The sequence below is a fragment of the Mirounga angustirostris genome, unplaced genomic scaffold (assembly GCF_029215605.1).
Source record: "Mirounga angustirostris isolate CCGP_5_RB_7025 unplaced genomic scaffold, mMirAng1.0.hap1 SCAF_1, whole genome shotgun sequence".
NCBI classification, from domain to species: domain Eukaryota; kingdom Metazoa; phylum Chordata; class Mammalia; order Carnivora; family Phocidae; genus Mirounga; species Mirounga angustirostris.
This window is the reverse complement of record NW_026991709.1, coordinates 13,046,773-13,065,187: the sequence shown is the minus strand read 5'-3', so window position 1 is coordinate 13,065,187 and position 18,415 is coordinate 13,046,773. Positions and strand designations below refer to the sequence as shown.

Here is an 18,415-nt window from a genome sequence, read left to right as displayed (position 1 = left end):
GTGTGCCCCATTCTCTCTTTCCTGCCCTTCGGAACACCATTTACACATATGCAAGGCTGCTTTATCTATCCCACATATCACAGAGTCTGACCATTTTCTAAATCCTGTCTTGGTGTCTTGGATTGGATAAGTTCTAATTATTGCTCCTCATATTCCCCAACCATACCCTCTGCCATCTTCATTACTGTGTTAAGCCCATCCAGTGGATTTTTCATTATAGACTCCATACTTTTCAAGCCTGGATTTCCATTTGTTTTTCATCTTTGTTTTTAGGTTACCTTTCTCTGCTCAGATTCCCCCATTTGTTCATTAATTTTGGTCATATTTTCTATTTAGGTCTTTGATGGACATATTTATAATAGTTGCTTTAAGGTCCTTGTCTGCTGATTCCAATATCTAGATGACCTTGGAGTTCTTTCAATTGACATCCTTTTCTCCAGACCAGAATTCACAGTTTTCCTGTGTCTTTGTAATTCTAGGGTTTTTTTATGGGATTCTGAACACCATGGATGACGATTCTTTTCCAGATTTTGCAACTGTTAGCTGTGGTCCAGTTAGTGTGATGCATGCCTCTCCACAATTACTGAGAACCGTTTGGTTGGGCTTTAATTTCATAATTTTGTATGCCAAGGACCTGGATTAGTTGACAATTACATAATTCTTTGCAGCCTTAAGATTTCTGGTTATTAGGAATAAGTTTTGCTTGTCTCATCTTTTAGTATGACTGATACTATCAACAAATCCTGATATTACAGCTACTGTGTAAAGTGTGGTCTTTGTCTTCAAAAACTTTATTTGTTTTTTTAAAAGATTTTTTATTTATTTTTTAACAGAGAGAGAGACAGCGAGAGAGGGAACACAAGCAGGGGGAGTGGGAGAGGGAGAAGCAGGCTTCCCGCCGAGCAGGGACCCCCATGTGGGACTCGATCCCAGGACCCTGGGATCATGACCTGAGCTGAAGGCAGACACTTATCGACTGAGCCACCCAGGCGCCCCATGTCTTCAAAAACTTTTAAAAGTAGCTAGGGAAGTTAGGACGTGTACAGAAGTGAATTTTAAAATGTGGTAGACCTTACTAGAATAGCTAAGCGTGAAAAGGATTGACAATAACAAAGGCTGGTGAAGATGTGCAGCAACTGAAACTGATATTTTATCAATTACATTTTTCTTAACAAATCACCCCAAAATTCGTGGTTTAAAGGAAAAACAATTCATGTAGCTCAAAATCTCACAATTCTGAAAACTGGCTCAGCAAAGTGGTCATTGGATTTTTGCCATGCTCACTCATGGATCTGCAGTTAGCAGCTGGTCAGCTAGGGCACCCTGCTCTGAGGGGATAGTTGGCTGTCGACTGGGTAACAGGTCTCAGATCATCCAGCAGCCTAGCTTGCTCTTATTCACACAGGGACTGGGCAGGGGTATGGGAGAGTGGACACATGGAAGGCTTTGGCTGTAACTTCTCTCTCTTTTTTTTTTTTTTAAGTAGGCTCCATGCCCGGTGTAGAGCCCATAGCAGGGCTTGAACTCACGACCCTGAGATCAAGACCTGAGCTGAGATCAAGAGTCAGACGCTTAACCAACTGAGCCACCCAGACGCCCCTGGCCTGGAACTTCTTTTTTTTTTAAGATTTTATTTATTTATTTGAGAGAGAATGAGAGAGAGCGAGCACATGAGAGGGGGGAGGGTCAGAGGGAGAAGCAGACTCCCTGCCAAGCAGGGAGCCCGATGCAGGACTCGATCCAGGGACTCTAGGATCATGACCTGAGCCGAAGGCAGTCGCTTAACCAACTGAGCCACCCAGGCGCCCTGGCCTGGAACTTCTTATAACAACTTCTTAATAGTTGTAGTAGTCAAAGCCAAAACAAGTCACAAGGTCAGCCCACATTTGAAGGATGGAGAAATGTGCTTTTCGCTTTGACGGGAGGACATACAAGGACACAGTGAATGTAAGGAAAAGAACTGTAGCCATTCTTGCAATATGCCATACATATATATTACTCTGTGGGAGTGTAAATTGGTACTGATGCTTTTGAGGACTATTTAGCTGTACCTAGTAAAGCTATTTATCAATTCTACTTCTAATATATACTCAGGAGAAATTAGTGCTCATATCCACCAAATACATGAAAAAAAATGTTCATAGCCCATTTATTCATAATAGCCAAACCCAGAAAACAATGCAAATGTTCATCAATAGAAAAATGGAGAAATACATTATGGAATATTCATATGATGACATACCATATGGAAAATAAAAGAACAAAGACCATTACATGCAGCAATATGGTGAATAAAAGAATCAGACACAAAAGGATACATATTGTGTTATATGATTAGATTTAGTTGCGGTCTGAAATTGGGAAAAACTGATCTGTGATGATAGAAGTCAGAACAGTGGTTTCCTTGATATGTGTGTGAGGGGGGAGTGGGGATAGTTATCAGGCAGGAAGGAGCATGAGAGAGCCTGCTGGGGCACTGGAATGTTCTGTATCTTGATGTGAGTGATGGTTGCATGTGTGTATGTGTGTGGGGTGTGTATGTGATATTCATCAAGTTCTATCTGTAAAATTTAGACATTTAATATATTATAAGTTATACCTCCCTGTTAAAATAATTTTTTTTTAAGATTTTATTGTTTTAAGTAATCTCTATACCCAATGTGGGGCTTGAACTCACAATCCCAAGATCAAGAGCCCCATGCTCCTCCAACTGAGCCAGCCAGATGCCCCTAAAATAATTTTTTAAAGGGTGGTGGTGATGATAAATACATGTGATTGGAGTAGAGAGGAGGGAAAAGCGCTGGGGCCTGGCAAGACCAGAAGTTGTTGTTGGCCAAGGGGAACTTAAACTTGAAGGAGTCAAGATGGAGGATGGTTTGGGGACTGGCAGAGACAGAGGCAAGTGCTCCCACCTGACTCAGCTACTCTCACACTCTGCATCCTCTCCACCTGCCAATCTTTTGTTTTGTTTTGTTTAATTTTTTTTTTTTAAGATTTTATTTATTTATTTGACAGACAGAGACACAGCGAGAGAGGGAACACAAGCAGGCGGAGTGGGAGAAGGAGAAGCAGCCTTCCCACTGAGCAGGGAGCCTGATGTGGGGCTCAATCCCAGGACTCTGGGGTCATGACCCGAGCCGAAAGCAGTTGCCTAATGACTGAGCCACCCAGGTGCCCCGTTTTGTTTAAGATTTTATTTATTTATTTATTTATTTGAGAGAGAGAGAGAGCACGAGCAGGGGGTGGGGCAGAGAGAGAGAAGCAGACTCACTGCTGAGCAGGGAGCCCCAATGTGGGGCTCGATCCCGGGACCCTGAGATCATGACCTGAGCCAAAGGCAGACGCTTAACTGATTGAGCCACCCAGGCATCCCTCTACCTGCCAATCTTGCAAATCCTCTTGACTTCAACCTTCCAACTGTCTAAGTTTAGAATGAGAAAAAAAATATATTATATTGACTTGAACGGAGATACGTTAAATTGCTTAAACGTATAAAAACGCGTACAACCCAAATTAAGGACGAGCTGGTAGAATTGTTTCTGTTCAATACATCCTTCAAAGTCAGACACATCAAAACCTGTTGTCCCGGCAAAAGCTTTAGTACCGGGCTGGGGTTACAGTAAGTCCTCAGCAAACTCCGACGCACAGGGACGTGCACACTGTCAATGCTCAGCTTTACTCTAGAGTGGAGACCGGAAACACTACTAGTTGGTATCTTGGAGGGAAATTCCCCATCATTCTGGGAATTTTGACTTCCTTACTGATTCTCACAGGCTAAATTCTAGGGCTCCTCTCACATTTAGTCCCTGCTCTTCCCAAATATTCAGAATAGTCCTCTCTCGATCGTGTCCGTGGCTCTTAGAAAAATGAATGGGTAACTTACAGTCACTCCCTACAGAAACCTCGAAGAATCCTCGTCACACGTGTCATCAGCCAAGGGCTGGGTGAACCCTCAGGTCCTTATTGCCCAAGAGCCGGATCCATGTGGGATTCTGGCCCGGGCAAACAGCCTCTTCTGTAGGAATAAATGCAGCTAACTGGTTCATTCTTGGGGGCTTTAGATAAAAGCTGGGAGGTGTTCTCAGTTGGGACAAGAGGGTTCTTTCGGTTTAATTAATTGGCGACGCGTACATGAGAGAGGCTACAAGTTCAGGGCTGACATCACTCAATTTCTGCCCTCAAATATTAAATCTAAGTCAGTGATTCGCTGGTTGCTCAATAGCACCAAGAATCGCCTTAATGTAAGTCAAGGGCACCTCCAGCCTTTCATTTTGGTTTTATTAATTTTTTTAAGTAGTAAAGCAGAGAGCGAGTGTCTTTCCTAAGCCCTATTTGGCATCTTGTCTTTCAAGGGGCCCAGGTACCCGTTTTCCCCTTCTTACATGGAGGGGCATTCTCGAGCTTTGCTGGAAACCCCGGGCTCCCGCCTTGCAGCTCTGTTTGTTTTGGACTTTTATCAAGGAGGGGGGCGGGGTGGAAAGTTCTACGTGGGAGCAGAGATGTCAAGCACAGCCCCCTGGCCTTTCTCCCAGCCAAACAGCTCCGATAAGTGGGCAGGCCTTGAGCCCGGAGACCCACAGACACACTTGGATGACTTTACAGAAATCAGTTGGCCAGTCCCTCCAAGGGCTCTGACCAGCTCTGGATGCGCCTCCCCGCCCAGCGCCAAAGACATGGCCAACCAGACCAACATCTCCACCCCGTACAACAGCTACGAATACTACCTGGACTACTTGGACCTCATTCCCGTGGATGAGAGGAAGCTGAAAGCCAACAAATGTGAGTTCTGATCTGGGGAAGCCGGCCAGGCAGAGGCTGGGAGTTGGCCCAAAAGACTGTCTCCATTCACCTCCAACTCCAACAGATGTCAAAGATGAGCCCACAGAGATAGAAGCGAAGAGGAGTAAAATGGTATCTGTTATCTTTGTAATAGGCTTGAAACTAACCTCCAAAGAAACTCAGACACTTTGGGAGCAGAATATGCTTTTAAGATAGATTTCCTCGATAGAGTTTGATTTGTCTGGGGTTCCAAGAAGCTAGGTGAGTTTCTTCAAATTGTCGATTTCACATTCTCTCTTGCTCTATGCAGATTTGGGAGAGGTTATTGTGTCCACCCCTAAGATAAATGACTTACTAATCTCTATGAAAATAACAACCGATTTTAATCTTCATGGTCTTAGGAAGGACCACCAGAACAAACCAATATCCTTTTGCTCATCTCTCTCTCAGTCTTTCTCTCTTGGGTAAGTTGGTGCTTTGTGGACAATCTTCTCTGATTATTCCAGCTACTCAGTCAAGATAACAAGTTAGCTGAGGAAATGATTATGAAAAACAAAACAAAACAAAAATTAAGTCCCAGTACTGGGGACCCATTGTCTGCTAGCCCCATATCTCGGGCTCCTTGGGTATTTCATGCTCTACAATCACAAAATCGGACAAAAAATAAGTGCAGTCACTAGAAGGAACAGGATGCTTTTTGTATGAAAAGCCAGAGAACCTGGACACACACCAGCTCAACACTAAAATCCATTTTCCTTGGAGGAAGTCATCTAAAATGTCTTGTTAGGAGGGGTTCCTGTTTCCAGTTTCCCTTACAACTTCCAGAAGCCCAGGTACCCATCCATGTTTTCATCCATCTCAACAAGCCCCACTTCCACACCATACCACAAACACACCATACCTGTCCTCCCTTCTTGCTTTTGCTCGTGATTAATGCAACAATCAAAATTTTGTAACTATCCGTGATAGGCCAGGTGTTGCACTAGCAGATGGAGGCACAAATGCCAAAAGACTCAATCCCTGTCCCTGATTTTTCTCAAGAATGATTTTATTTTATGACCATTATCGTCTATTTTCTGATGATGCTGTATTTCCAAGCAGGTTATCACAACATCCCCCCACCAAGCCTGGGAAAATAGTAACAAGTAAGAACATGACACTGTATCTAAACATTTCAATAATGATGTCTCAGTGTCATCTAACACTCAGTCTACATTCGACTTTCCCCATTTCCAATAAGGGGGCAGATACAGATCCTTAGTAAGCTGTTATGTGATTCACAGTGTTATGCTGATGATTTGTACAAGAGCACAGAGAGGGAAGACGTAAGGAAGGCTTCACGGGGAAGATGGGCTAAGCTGAGTCAGAAGACCCAAAGGGACTGCCTGATCCACAGAGGGCCAGCCCCGGGGCTGGGGGACCAGTTACCCTCTGCTTAGGCAGGAGGTGCTTGCGGGAAGCATGACATGGAGGGTGTTTTTGGGAAGATTGATGTGGGGGCCAGATTCTTGCAGGTCAGCCTCAGAGGATTCATGGGAGCTGCAGGGAGTCATTTTAAATTGTAAACAGAAAAGAGACAAGGTCTGATTTGCTTGCTAAGAGTATCACTCTGGCGAATATATAAATTTGAGGTTTGGGTGGGTGGCGGGTGACACAGAGGCAGGAAACAGCCACATGCTGGGCCTGGAAACATACAGTTGCAACGATCTCTACCCTGGGGAGTTGACAATCCAGGAAGGAGGGGCCAGCAGAAATAAATGAGGGTGCTTTGGTGTTACAGCTGTGGGAATAAAAGTGGGGGGGCAGCAGGGCCCAGAGAAGCCAAGTGACTTTCCCCAGGTCACCCAGCAAAATATTTGCAGAGCTGGGACTTCAGTTCCAGGCTCTGATCCCTGAGGACTCTTTCCAGGACACTAGACATGTTTAGTGGGCAGATTCTCACCAGACAGGATGAACGATCAGAGCAGGAACCTTCCTCTGTCTTGCTCTCTCTACCTCCAGCTCCTGAATAATGCCTGGCACAGTCTCTGCGGGATGAATAAATAAATGAGCGTGAAGTAGGTAGCTCTTACACACACCGTTAATTTTCATGATGGATATCTGTGTCAGTTATCAATTTCTTGCCTTCAAAATACGCTCTGTGATAAACGATGGTATTCCTTTAAAGTGAACCGGGAGTTAAGCTTTCTCTGGACAGGGCCGTGGGGGGCGGGGAGGGGAGAGGGTCCGTAGGAGGGCTGGGCTGGGGTTGGGGGTCGGCAGGGGGCCTGTGAGGACATGTGGGGCAGTCAGCCTGTCACTGTCACTGGCCCAGAACACTGTCCCTCTGAGATCTTGTGGCTTCATGTGGCAGCCATCTCAACCTGGAACCCAAGGCCCCTGGGCATTCTGTGGCGGTCATAAGGGTGAGTCCTAATCCAATATGACCAGTGTCCTTAGAGGAGGAGATTAGGACACAGACACATGCAGAGGGAAGACCACGTGAGGACACAGACAGAGGACAGCCATGTACAAGCCAAGGAGCAAGGCCTCCGAAGAACTGACCCTGTGGACACCTTGATCTTGGACTTCCAGGCTCCAGAATTGTGAGAAAATAAATTTCTGCTCTTTAAGCCACGGTCTTCGTCTGTTCAGGCTAATATAACAAAATACCATAGACTGGGTGGCTTAGAAACAACAAAGATGTATTTCTCACAGTTCTGCAGGCTGGGGAGTCTAACATGAAGGCACCAGCATGGTGACATCTGGGTGAGGGACCTTCTCCTGCTTCGGAGCTGGTATCTTCTTGCTGGGTCCTCATGGGGGGAAGTGGTGAGGGCATCTCTGTGCAGCCTCTCTTATAAAGGCACGAATCTCATTCACAGGGTGCTCCACCCGATGACTTAAGCAGCTCCCAGAGGCCCCACTGCCCGATACCATCCCACTGGGCATTAGGATTGGACAGATGAATTTAAGGGAACACAAATGTTCTGACCATAGTGCAGCCTGAACAAATGACCTCGCCTGGGTCCCCTCCCTCAGCCCCAGGGCACCTCGTAGAGTTTCCTTATATCTTATAGATGCTCTTTTAACCCGAATGATTTTTCATACTAGGCTTCCTGCTTGTCCTTTTGTGTGATTTCTACCTCCTGGACGGGGCCTAGGCTGCCATGATGTCCCCTCCAGTCCTTCTGCTTCTGCTTCTGCATCTGCAGAAATGCCTGGCACTGCTGCTTGAAAGAGCAAGTTCATGGAGTGCAGGGGGAAAGTGGCTTTAGTTTTTCTCTGGTCTCTCCTGCAAACCTACTTGGCAGTGCTGGCTCTTTCCCTGCCCCTGGGTAAGATCTGGAGCAGGACTCATGCTCCCACTTACATTTAAAAAAAAGTGTCTATCAGTCAGTCTTGTTAGCAAAGCAAATGTCTAATCCTATGAGATAAATTTCAAAAATGTTTAAAAACAAACCACCTTCAGGGCACCTGGGTGGCTCAGTTGGTTAAGCGTCTGCCTTCGATTCAGGTCATGATCCCAGCATCCTCGAATCGAGTCCCACATCAGGCTCCCTGCTCTGCGGGGAGCCTGCTTCTCCCTCTGCCCCTCACACTGCTTGTGCTCTGTCTCTCAAATAAATAAATAAAATCTTAAAAAAAATAAAATAAAAACAAACCACCTTCCAACTTCACTCAAAGGGAGAACTTGCTCTTTCCCTGGCTCAGGACAGGGGTGCTCCTTCCTTCTTTGCTCTGCCGGCTCCTTTCTCCCGGGCCACCTGCCCCATCCTGGTCTGGGACACCTCCTCGCGGGAGCAGGAGGGATGGAATGCGGAGAGGGTCAGGGAGGACAGGGGGTTTGTCAGCGAGGCAGCTCAGACTCTGATCTGGAGGCCGGCCGGGCTCGGCAGCAGACACCTGCTCGGATGGCCACGGAGGGTGAAGACACAGTCCATGTGCCCCAGCAATGTCCGCTACCAGGGGGCCTGCTACTTGACTCCAGAACTCTGCTCCTGTTGATCTCCCCTCCCCTCCTCACATCAGCACCGGTTAGCGGGGCTCCTCCGTGGGTTCCCTGGGACGGGGTCACCCGCCCCTGCAACCTGTGTGTGGGAAAGCGACTTTGCTCTGTAGCGGCCGTTACTTCTCTGCTAAACTCTTGTACTGGCCTCTTCACTGGCTGCCCTGCCCCCCAGCTTGACTGGCACTGGTCTAGGCGGGGGTGTCCTCTTCCCTGGGGGCAGCATGTCAAGCTGGCTCCTTCTCTCCCGGGGGGAGCTTTGTGAGGTCCTCCACCAGAGGGGATGCTCCTTCTACTCTGCTGCTGATTGCCCAGTCTCTCGCTATCAAGATTTTCTCGAGCACACATCAGACTCCAGTCTGCTGTGTCCCACTAACTGCAAAGGACACGTGCAGAGTGCCCTGGAGTGGCCCCTTTGCTGCTCGAGTGGAGGGCAGGGCGCCAACTACCCTCTCATACAGGGTGAGGGCATGGGGGACTATCTACCGTCTCTAAAGAAAATCCCTTGGAGGGAAGCCTCCCCAAACCAGACTTTAAGTATCAACACGTATCTTAGTCTACTCAGGCTTCTGTCACAAAATATTATAGACTGGGAGCTTAAACAACGGACATTCATTTCTCACTGTTCTGGAGGCTGGAAGTCCAAGATCAAGGTGGCAGGAGATTTGCTGTCTGATGAGGACTTGCTTCCTGCCTTGTAGACAGCCACTTTCTTACTGTGGGCTCACAGGGCCTTTCTTCCAGGTCTGTGAGTGGAGAGAGCCTGCGGGGAGATGCAGCGGGGAGGTGGGGGGGTAGAAGGAGAGGGTGTTTCTTCCTTTTCTCATAAAGACACTAATCCCATCGTGGGGCCCCACCCTCGTGATTGCTTCTAAACCTAATTACCTCTCAAAGTCCCCACTTCCAAATACCATCAGTCTGGAGATTAGGGCTTCTGCATTGGGAGGTGAGGGAACATACTCAATCCATAGCATTGCCTTTCTATAGAGTCCACTGTGATCATCCTGTCTCCCCTAGAGATTTCAAATAGCATCTGGGATATTTCAAATAGGAGACGGCTGTATATATATATATATATATTTTAAGATTTTATTTATTTGAGAGAGACAGAGAAAATGAGCCCAGGGGGAGGGGCAGAAGGAGAGAGAAAGAGAGAGAGAGAGGGAGAAACAGCTCCCCGCTGAGCAGAAGCCGGACCTGTAAGTGCTGTTTTGTACTTTGCTCTTCCTGACTTGACAATATTTTGTTTTCTTGTGTTGTTAAATATTCTTTCACAAAAATTTTGTAAACAACTGCATGGTGTTCTAGAAATTTCTATTTTTGAACATCTAGAATGATTCCTGGATTTTGCTGGTACAAGCAGTGGACTTGGGAGAAAAAAACTTATGTTGTGTGGCAAGTAAAGATATCTTGCCTACTTTTGTCCATGGTATTTGAATTCAAAGAAGTTTACTAAAAAACAAACGGGGGCACCTGGGTGGCTCAGTCGGTTAAGCGTCTGCCTTCAGCTCCTGTCATCTCAGGTTCTTGGGCTCAGGTCATGATCTCAGGGTCCTGGGATGGAGCCCCGTGTCAGGCTCCCTGCTCAGCAGTGAATCTGCTTCTCCCTCTGCCTCTGTGCTCTCTCTGTCTCTCACTCTCTGTCAAGTAAATAAATAAAATCTTTAAAGAACAAACAACAACCCCCCCCCAAAATGCAAAAACAGAAATCTCCACCATGCACACTCTGTGCTTCTGTTACCAGCGTGTCACTTTTGTTTTCTGTAATGGTCGGCAAAAGGCAGGGTCAGGCGGTCTCGGGGATGCTCTGTTACTTGGCTTTGAAGGTCAGGTAAGGTAAGCATGAGTCCAGGTGAGGATGGACAGAGTCACACTGCAGAAAGCAGGTGAGCTTCTCTGCTGACAAACGTACCTTTCTCTCCTCGCCAGTTCCTCTGGGTTGGATCTCTGACCCAGTCGAACAGACCAGAGAGATTCACCTCCCAGTTCCGTGCAGAGTTACACATCAAAGGCAGAAAGAGGCTGGGAATGGAGCCATGAGCCAGGGATGCTTTAAGGTGAGACAAAGGCAAAGCTTCTGCAAGGTCACCTGGGGTGGCTGGTTGAAATGTGGAAGACCAGGCTGGGTTCAACTCCTGTGCCAAGTAGAGAAGGAGGGAAACAGAAGGAAAAATACCTCGGCTCATGCATTCACCTAACAAGCAGGGAGGATTTTAAGATTTTTGTGTTCATGCCCATACACTGGAATTTATTCCGTCATGGATGGGCAGATCATTGGAAAGATCCAGGGATTGATATACATATTTTATGGAGCATTCGGTGCTGACTCGAAGGCTCTGGGTTGCTCTTTCCCAGGGTTGGCTTGAAATCTGGTGTGATTTTGTTACAGGGACTTCACAAGGATTTTTACCCTTGTGATTTTCAGATATGATTTCTGTTTCGGGGAAAGGTTAAGAATCTCCCCAACACTGTCAAAAAGGTGGGAAAGGCAAATCTGTTTCTTGAGGCTCTGCCTGAATGAATTATATGTATACATTCCAGATACAGCTCTGATGCTCCCTTGCAGGAAGCAGCAAGATGCATTGATTTCCTTTGGGTAGTGTCTGGCTTTCATGCGCTATTATTTACTTCTCCGGTCAGTATGTCTTCTTCCTTTAATTATGGCTTAGGAAAAATCTGTCATAGCCTGTATCGACTTCCACTGATGTGCCGGCTCTGGCAGCTTCAGTAATAAGGCGGTCTGTTCACCTGCTGCTCCCACAGCTGGGAGAGGAAGAACAGAAACATGCCACTAACCCATCTCTTCTGAACACAAGGCAGAGAACTCAGCGAAAAGACAGAGCAGAAGACCTACGTGTAACTCTTTTCTCACATCAGAGCAACCAATTTTATATTACAACTTTAAACCGAGACTTGTAACTCTTCAGCCAACGGTCAGCCCTATGGATAGGTTATAGGCGGTGAAAGTGATTTTTTTTTTTTTTTTAAACAAGATATGAGACTGTTTACCTCGGAACGAATTTCCCATCGAGGTAGCCCCACCTAGAGGTGCTCCATGCGAATGATTCCATTCGCGAATGATTCCATTACTGCTCAAAAACCGCTTGGGGCTCTTCTTTTGGAACTGACTTTGGTAGTGACAGCATGTTCTATGGGACATCTACAGTGATAAACTATGTATCTCTTTTGAGGGTGGATTTGCTTTGGGGAAATAGTTAGAATCACCCATAAACCAATCAGGTGAATGGAAGGGATGATTGAGCTGATTGGTGCTGCCTGGGTGTCGAAAATAAAATATGATTTTACAAAGTAGCAAAACGTGTGTGTGTGTGTGTGTGTGTCCTTGATGATAATTCCCAAAGAATAATTTATAAACATTTATGAATCTTTGGTAAATGTTTATAAATGTTTAATTAAGATATGTATTTTAGGAAAATTTATATGCCTCTATGATAGAGGATGATTATTGTGAAAGTCAGCATTCATTTGGATTTGTAAGTTTTGGTACGCTCATTTAAAAAGTCAGCTCTTTTCACTGATTCAAATGAAGAAGATCGGTTACAATTAACAGAGTACCAGGCTCAAGAGAAGTTGGTTTCTCTCTCACACGAAAGTCTGCAGGACCAGGTGCTGGGTCGGCCCCATGAACTCCGCAGAAGCCAGCTTCCTTCCGGCTCCTTGCTCTGCCGTCCCCCGAACATGTCCCTCATCCTCACACTCCAAGCCGTGCTCTGGCCATCACATCCACGTTCCCACCAGCAAAATGTAATACGGGATTACGAAGGGATACAAGGTTATTAGAAATCTAGCAGTCTCTGCAGGAGGCCTTCCAGTAGCTGTCCTGGAACAGCCCCACTCACATCTCATTGGCCAGAACCTTGTCACATGACCACATCTAGCTGAAAGGGAGTCTGGGAAATGTAGTCTTTCTCCCAGGCAGCAAAAGGCAGGGCTTCTATTACTATGAAAGCACCTGTAAGCAAACATGAGGATTCACAGCTAGCAGTCTATACTGCAGTTACCTTTACTCATAATTCACATTTCAGTGGAGCTTGAAGGACACAGTGATATCACTTGCCCAATACCCTCTGAACAGAAAAAATAATTTTAGTTCTTTTTATATATCATTTCACAACCATTAAACAAGGAACTGTGCCATGTGCATTATAGATACATATTATTTTATTTAATCCACCTAACAGTCTATCTAACACACACCATCATCCCCATTTAAGGTGTAAAAATCTCAGATTGCCTGAGATCCCATGGCTAGAAAATGGCCAAGTCAGAACTTGAATCCAACACCACCCACCTGCAGCGCCTAGGCCCTTAACCCGGTTGTTGTTCCCCAGGAAGGGAAAAATCTTGGAGTTAATCTCCTATCAGGACTCGGGGACCCAAACGTTAGTAGCATTTGGAGGAAGGCTAAAACGGAGGTTTAGCAGTTCACAAAACTGAACAAAACCGAGGTGCCTGCTATGAGTAGGGAGTATCTGGGTCCGGTTACTTTCTCAGCTCCAGGGTAGGATGAGGAATCCCCCAGTGTGAAGCCCCACCATTGCCATTCGAGCCTCTTCTTGTCAATCGATCGTGGATGCCTAACTCCCACAGTGTGGACTCAGAAAGGAAGGAAGGAGGGAGGGAGGGAAGAGGGGAGAGGAGAAAAAGGAAGTAAATGAGGAGGGGGGAGGGGAGGGGAAGGGAGGGGAAGAGGACGGGTGAGGGGAGGAAAGTTTTCCATGGCTGGACCAGTTTCCTTGTCAAGCCAACCTGGTGCTCCTCAGGGATGTTTAAACATTTCCAGCCCTGGTGGATGACATCATTTGCCCTGGAATGAAATGTTCTCTCCGAGCACTTAGACCGAATCTTCAGTAGGAAGAGGAAAAAGAACCCTATTTTTTTTTTTTTTTTTTTTGGCTATCTTTTTCAGCAGAACACAAGGAAAGAGAATTTAGTACAGGAAATGGCCAGTGGCTACTGATCGCCTTCTTGGTCTGAAAACAATTCAAATTTCACTTCTCTGAAGACACTGTGTTCTGTGGAAGGTGTTGCTTCATTTCCTGCTCAGTATGTGGGGATAGTTGACCAAGGGCTAAGCAGACGCGTGTGAGCCCAGGAGAAGGGGGGGGGGTTGTGTCTCAGCTGCTGAACTTCTGAAGCTGTTTTCTTAGAGGCCCCGACGGAACTTCTTTAGGTGCTGAAGATCTCAACACCTGTATGATTTTTTTTTTTTTTTTTAATTTTGACAGAGAGATAGAGAGAACAGGTAGGCAGAGAGGCAGGCAGAGGGAGAGGGAGAGGCAGGCTCCCCGCCGAGCAGGGAGCCCGATGCGGGGCTCGATCCCGGGGACCCTGGGATCATGACCTGAGCCGAAGGCAGCCGCTCAACCGACTGAGCCACCCAGGCGCCCCACCCTGTATGATTTTTGTGAAGGAGATAGAGCAGTGGTGGTTGCCTAAATCCAAAACATCCTTACAGAATAAAACCAAACCTTCTGAAAGCATTTATACTGTCCCACTTCGAGGGTTATAAAATAAATTGTGACCAGCTGGTGGAACCGAAGCACGTGTTCTAGAATAATGGGCGGTGAGCAGTCAGGGAATGCTGAGAACTCCAGAGCCTCCTTTCAAAAGTCCTTCAGTTTCGGACAGACAGTAACAACCTCCTTCCCTATTTCCCGGGAGCCCATACACCCCCTAAAACCGGTCAGTGTTCTGGGGCGCCACCGTCCGTTTCTCAGCTCAGGGACAGAGAGGAGAGAGGATGTGGGAGCCAGCCTGGGGGTCTTTGTTGTCCTTGTCTTTCTGGATCGTGGACGCTAAGTTGCTGATGCTTCATTACAAGGTAGTGGGGGCTCTGATTCCTTCAGCGAGTACGGCATCTCTTCCTATAACTGTTTTTGGTGCTGTCAAGTCTAAGATGAACTCTTAACAAGCCTTTGGTTTCTCTCTCTACCTGTCTTGGGTCATGGAGAGTAGAGGTGACACCCTTTACTCAAGTGTCATTATTTACCCCCGGCGCCTTCACTTCCTGGCTCTGTGTAGATGACACACAAATCACTAACACCCCATTCATTCTGTCCTTCTGTTCGTTTCCTCATGTGCTTACCCATTCCTAAACATCTTTTTGTTTAACAGAGCACAGCACAGGGGCGCCTGGGTGGCTCAGTCGTTGAGCGTCTGCCTTTGGCTCAGGTCATGATCCCAGGGTCCTGGGATCGAGCCCCACATCGGGCTCCCTGCTCAACGGAGAGCCTGCTTCTCCCTCTTTCACTCCCCTTGCTTGTGTTCCCTCTCTCGCTGTGTCTCTCTCTATCAAATAAATAAAATCTTTAAAAAAAAAAAAAAAGACAGAGCACAGCACAAGGCTGGGCAGGAGCTCAGAGGAGGATGTAGGGGAGGAGCATGCAGGAGAGAGGGGGTGGCCGTTTTGCTGTGCTACTGTGGTCCCCTCCGAATCCTTCACAGCCCCTGGCAGCGCCTGACTTGAGTGGGTGCTTAATAAATTCCTGTGGGGTGATGACCCTGCAGTAGCCTCCTTTGCTCACACGTGTAGGTGTCTAGCAGGTCCAGCTGGGGGCATCTGGGCCCGGGGGCAGGAGTGTGTCTGGGGTAAGATACTCGCACACACTAATTATGAGCCCGGTGAGCTGTGCCCATAGCCATCATCCACCACCAAGAAACACTACCGTATTGCAACAGCGCCTGGCAACTTGCAGAATGTTCCTGATCTGGAGCCCCGGAGAACAGTGCCTCCTGGCCTGCCAGGTTCTACCCAGAGCCCCCAAAAGGCGAAGTATGATTCCCAGTTTCCCTGCCCCTTCCGCCTCTGGCCACAAATCTAGGCCCAGGGCCGGCTGCACAGGGGATCTTCCCTCCTGTCACTGCCCCCCCAGCTGGGTGCGTGCCCCTGAAAGAAAGCGGGCAGTGAGGCCTCGGTTAAAAAAGTCTGCCTTGCCCACCACAGGAGGGTTCCAGCCCCCTAGTCGAACTCACCTCCTCCTAAAATCTCTGAGTCTTGGGGTCTCTGAGGCTGCCCCTGATGGAGCAGTTCCCCCAGGCCTCTGCTGCCCTCACAGGGGAGGGGAGGCTGGCTGTCACATGAGCTGCCCACAGCCCTTTCTTCTCCCTCTGTGGAGAAGGGGAAGGAGGGGAGCACCAGGAGCTGAAAAAGCACATCCATGGGGTGCCACCCAATTTCATGGACTGGTTTTCCCTCAGCAACCCTGCCGTCCGTTGCTCAGGGAAAAAGTCACTTCCCTGCTGCCCTGGTCCTTCCCAAGGTTACTGTTCGTGGAAAAGTCTTCCCACTGGTCACGGCTGAGAGGCTGGGAGAGGCTGGAAGAGGGGAGAAATGCCTCTCCTCAGGGCCCTGTTTCCCCTGGCTGCGGGCTCCGGTGGCGTCACGCGGATGTTGAGATGCACCCCCCCCCCCCCCCACAGATTTGATTGTCATCACCTTCTGGGCGAGCCTGGCATTCTTCGTCATGCTTCTCTTCCTCATCCTGCTCTACATGTCCTGGTCAGGCTCCTCACAGGCGAGGTGAGTACAGAGGGTGCCGACGCAGGTAAGTCCCGGGGCTAACGAGCCAGTGACTGCAGGCCACGCCGTGGAATATTACTCGGTCACAAAAAGGAATGGATCCCCGCTCCAACACGGATGCACTTCCAAGACACTGTGCCAAGTGAAAAAAGCTAGACACAAAAGGCCCCCGTGTTGGGGGATTCCATGGATATGGAACATCTAGAATAAATAAAACTCTATAGAGACGGAAAGCAGATTAGTGCTTGCTAATGGGGCTGGGGCTGCTTGTTCGGATGCCAAAAATATTCTAAAGCAGATTGTGTGGATGGCTGCACAGTTTTGTGAATATACTGGAGATCTTTGAATTTTCCATTTTAAACGGCCGAACTACTGTATATAAAATATATCTCAATTAAGCTGTTAAAGAAAATAAAGCCAAAATGACCCCCCATAGCAGTTAGGTCTTGCCAAACGACTCGCCAGGAAAAGGGGACCCAAACGTAGGCATCTATGACCACCATCTGTTACTGAATACCTACTATGTGCCTTAGTAGCTAAACTGGAGGTAAAATCCAGGAGCTCCAAGCAGTAATTAGCTAGTAATTAACCTAGCTCATTATAGGTTAGGTCTCCTGTGCTAGACAATTGGCCCACCATATCCAATCTCCCCTTCTAGCTTAATCTGCCCCCCAACAGCTACTGCTGTCCTAATGAATGTTCTAGCTGGGGACCCTAGACTACCTCTCTCTCTGTCTCAGCTGATGGGACCAGGGGTGGGCAACTGACCCAAGAGGGCCTGCCCAAAGCCCCTTGAAACGCATGGCCTGACAGAAGAGCTGGGCCCAGGGAGCGCTGAGTGGTCCAGGAGCAAGACGGGCTGGAGGCCATCAGTGACCAAGCAGTCTGGGGGAGTGGAAACCACGAGTCAGCAGAGGAAGCTGGCAACAGAGAGTCAAGCAGAGCTGTTCTGGGAGAGGGAGGGGAGGGAGGGCAGAGAAGAGAGGGTGCCCCCCCCCCCCACCTGGTGGGCTCCCTATGCTGGTTCAGGGCAGACCTGCACATCTGCACACGTCCAGATCTACCTCAAGGGGGCTCTGTCTCCCTGCCTCCACCCTGCCCTGCCCAGAGTGGCTCACAAGTCACTTCTGGTTCCCTTTGGTCACACGGGGAGGCAGGGGCCAGCTTTTGAGCAATGAAGAAATCCATTCTTTTTGTCTAGTTTTAAGAACTCACACTGAACTTAAGCAGATTTATATCCCAAGAGGCACCTGGGTGGGGGGACCGGTAAATGAACGCACTCTTCTGAGGGGACTTGTAGGCAGCCCTGTGCTGGGGACAGTTTGCAAGAATGGTCAGTACCCTCCCCAGTGGAAAGCTCCCCGGTCCAGTGGGCTCACAGGAGGCCATAGCTGAGGAATCTTGCATGTCTTTCAGGGCTACAATTTTACGGGGCAAATGGATGATGCTGTTCGCCCTGACTCCAAAGAAAGCACTCTCCAGACATTTTAACGGGCATGGGATGCTCAGGGAAGCCAAATGGATCTTACTGTAAGATTTGGGAAGGAGATGCTGAGTGGCTCCCTGAGGAGTTGCTCTTTCTATGCTTAAAAATATTATGCTAGCAACATCTGAAAGGAGGGCTCTGCTCTACCAGGCTCCCTTACTGACCCTCTTCATTCATGTTAGAATTAGAACTAGTTGAAACTAGTTCTCTAGCTGAGTCTCTACCAAGGCATCGCCTCATGTTATCCTGATGATAACTAAGAGCAGATGATGGTCCCATTTCATTGATGAATCGGAAGGCAGGTGGGACGTGGTGGGCCAGCTCATGCCAGGCGGGTGTGCCCACCGCCCCCACACCTCACGTTCAGGAGAGGCGTCCAGAGAGGATGGGTTTCTAGCTAAGACACAAGTTTGGCTGGAGGCATAGATACATGAGCTATCTACTCCGGTAGCTGGATGGAAGGTCCACTTGCCTGCTCCCCATCATAAGTGGACAATGAGGGAGAAGTGACCTCAGAGGGAATGACCGAGGGTCAAGGTCACCATCAAGCACTGCTTAGTATCTTCCCTTTCTCCACAGTGGTGACCTTTGTGAGCTGGGCTGTTGAGGTGCTCTTGCC

General features: G+C 48.0%; 1 protein-coding gene across 1 annotated transcript; it reads left to right on the top strand.

Annotated features, from left to right (window-relative positions):
* The first annotated feature begins 4,245 nt into the window (after positions 1 to 4,245).
* MRAP (melanocortin 2 receptor accessory protein) lies at positions 4,246 to 16,568 on the top strand. The gene is made up of 2 exons (XM_045863563.2): positions 4,246 to 4,779; positions 16,211 to 16,568. The coding sequence occupies exons 1-2, from the start codon at positions 4,383 to 4,385 to the stop codon at positions 16,312 to 16,314; spliced, it is 501 nt and encodes a 166-aa protein (XP_045719519.2). The 5' UTR covers positions 4,246 to 4,382; the 3' UTR covers positions 16,315 to 16,568.
* Positions 16,569 to 18,415: the final 1,847 nt, after the last annotated feature.

Bases quoted from the DNA above. Each gene is read 5' to 3' on its own strand.
- MRAP (XM_045863563.2), top strand. From the start codon at position 4,383: ATGGAGGGGCATTCTCGAGCTTTGCTGGAAACCCCGGGCTCCCGCCTT. The intron at 4,780-16,210 runs GTGAGTTCTGAT...CCCCCCCCACAG, and splicing joins GAAGCTGAAAGCCAACAAAT to ATTTGATTGTCATCACCTTC.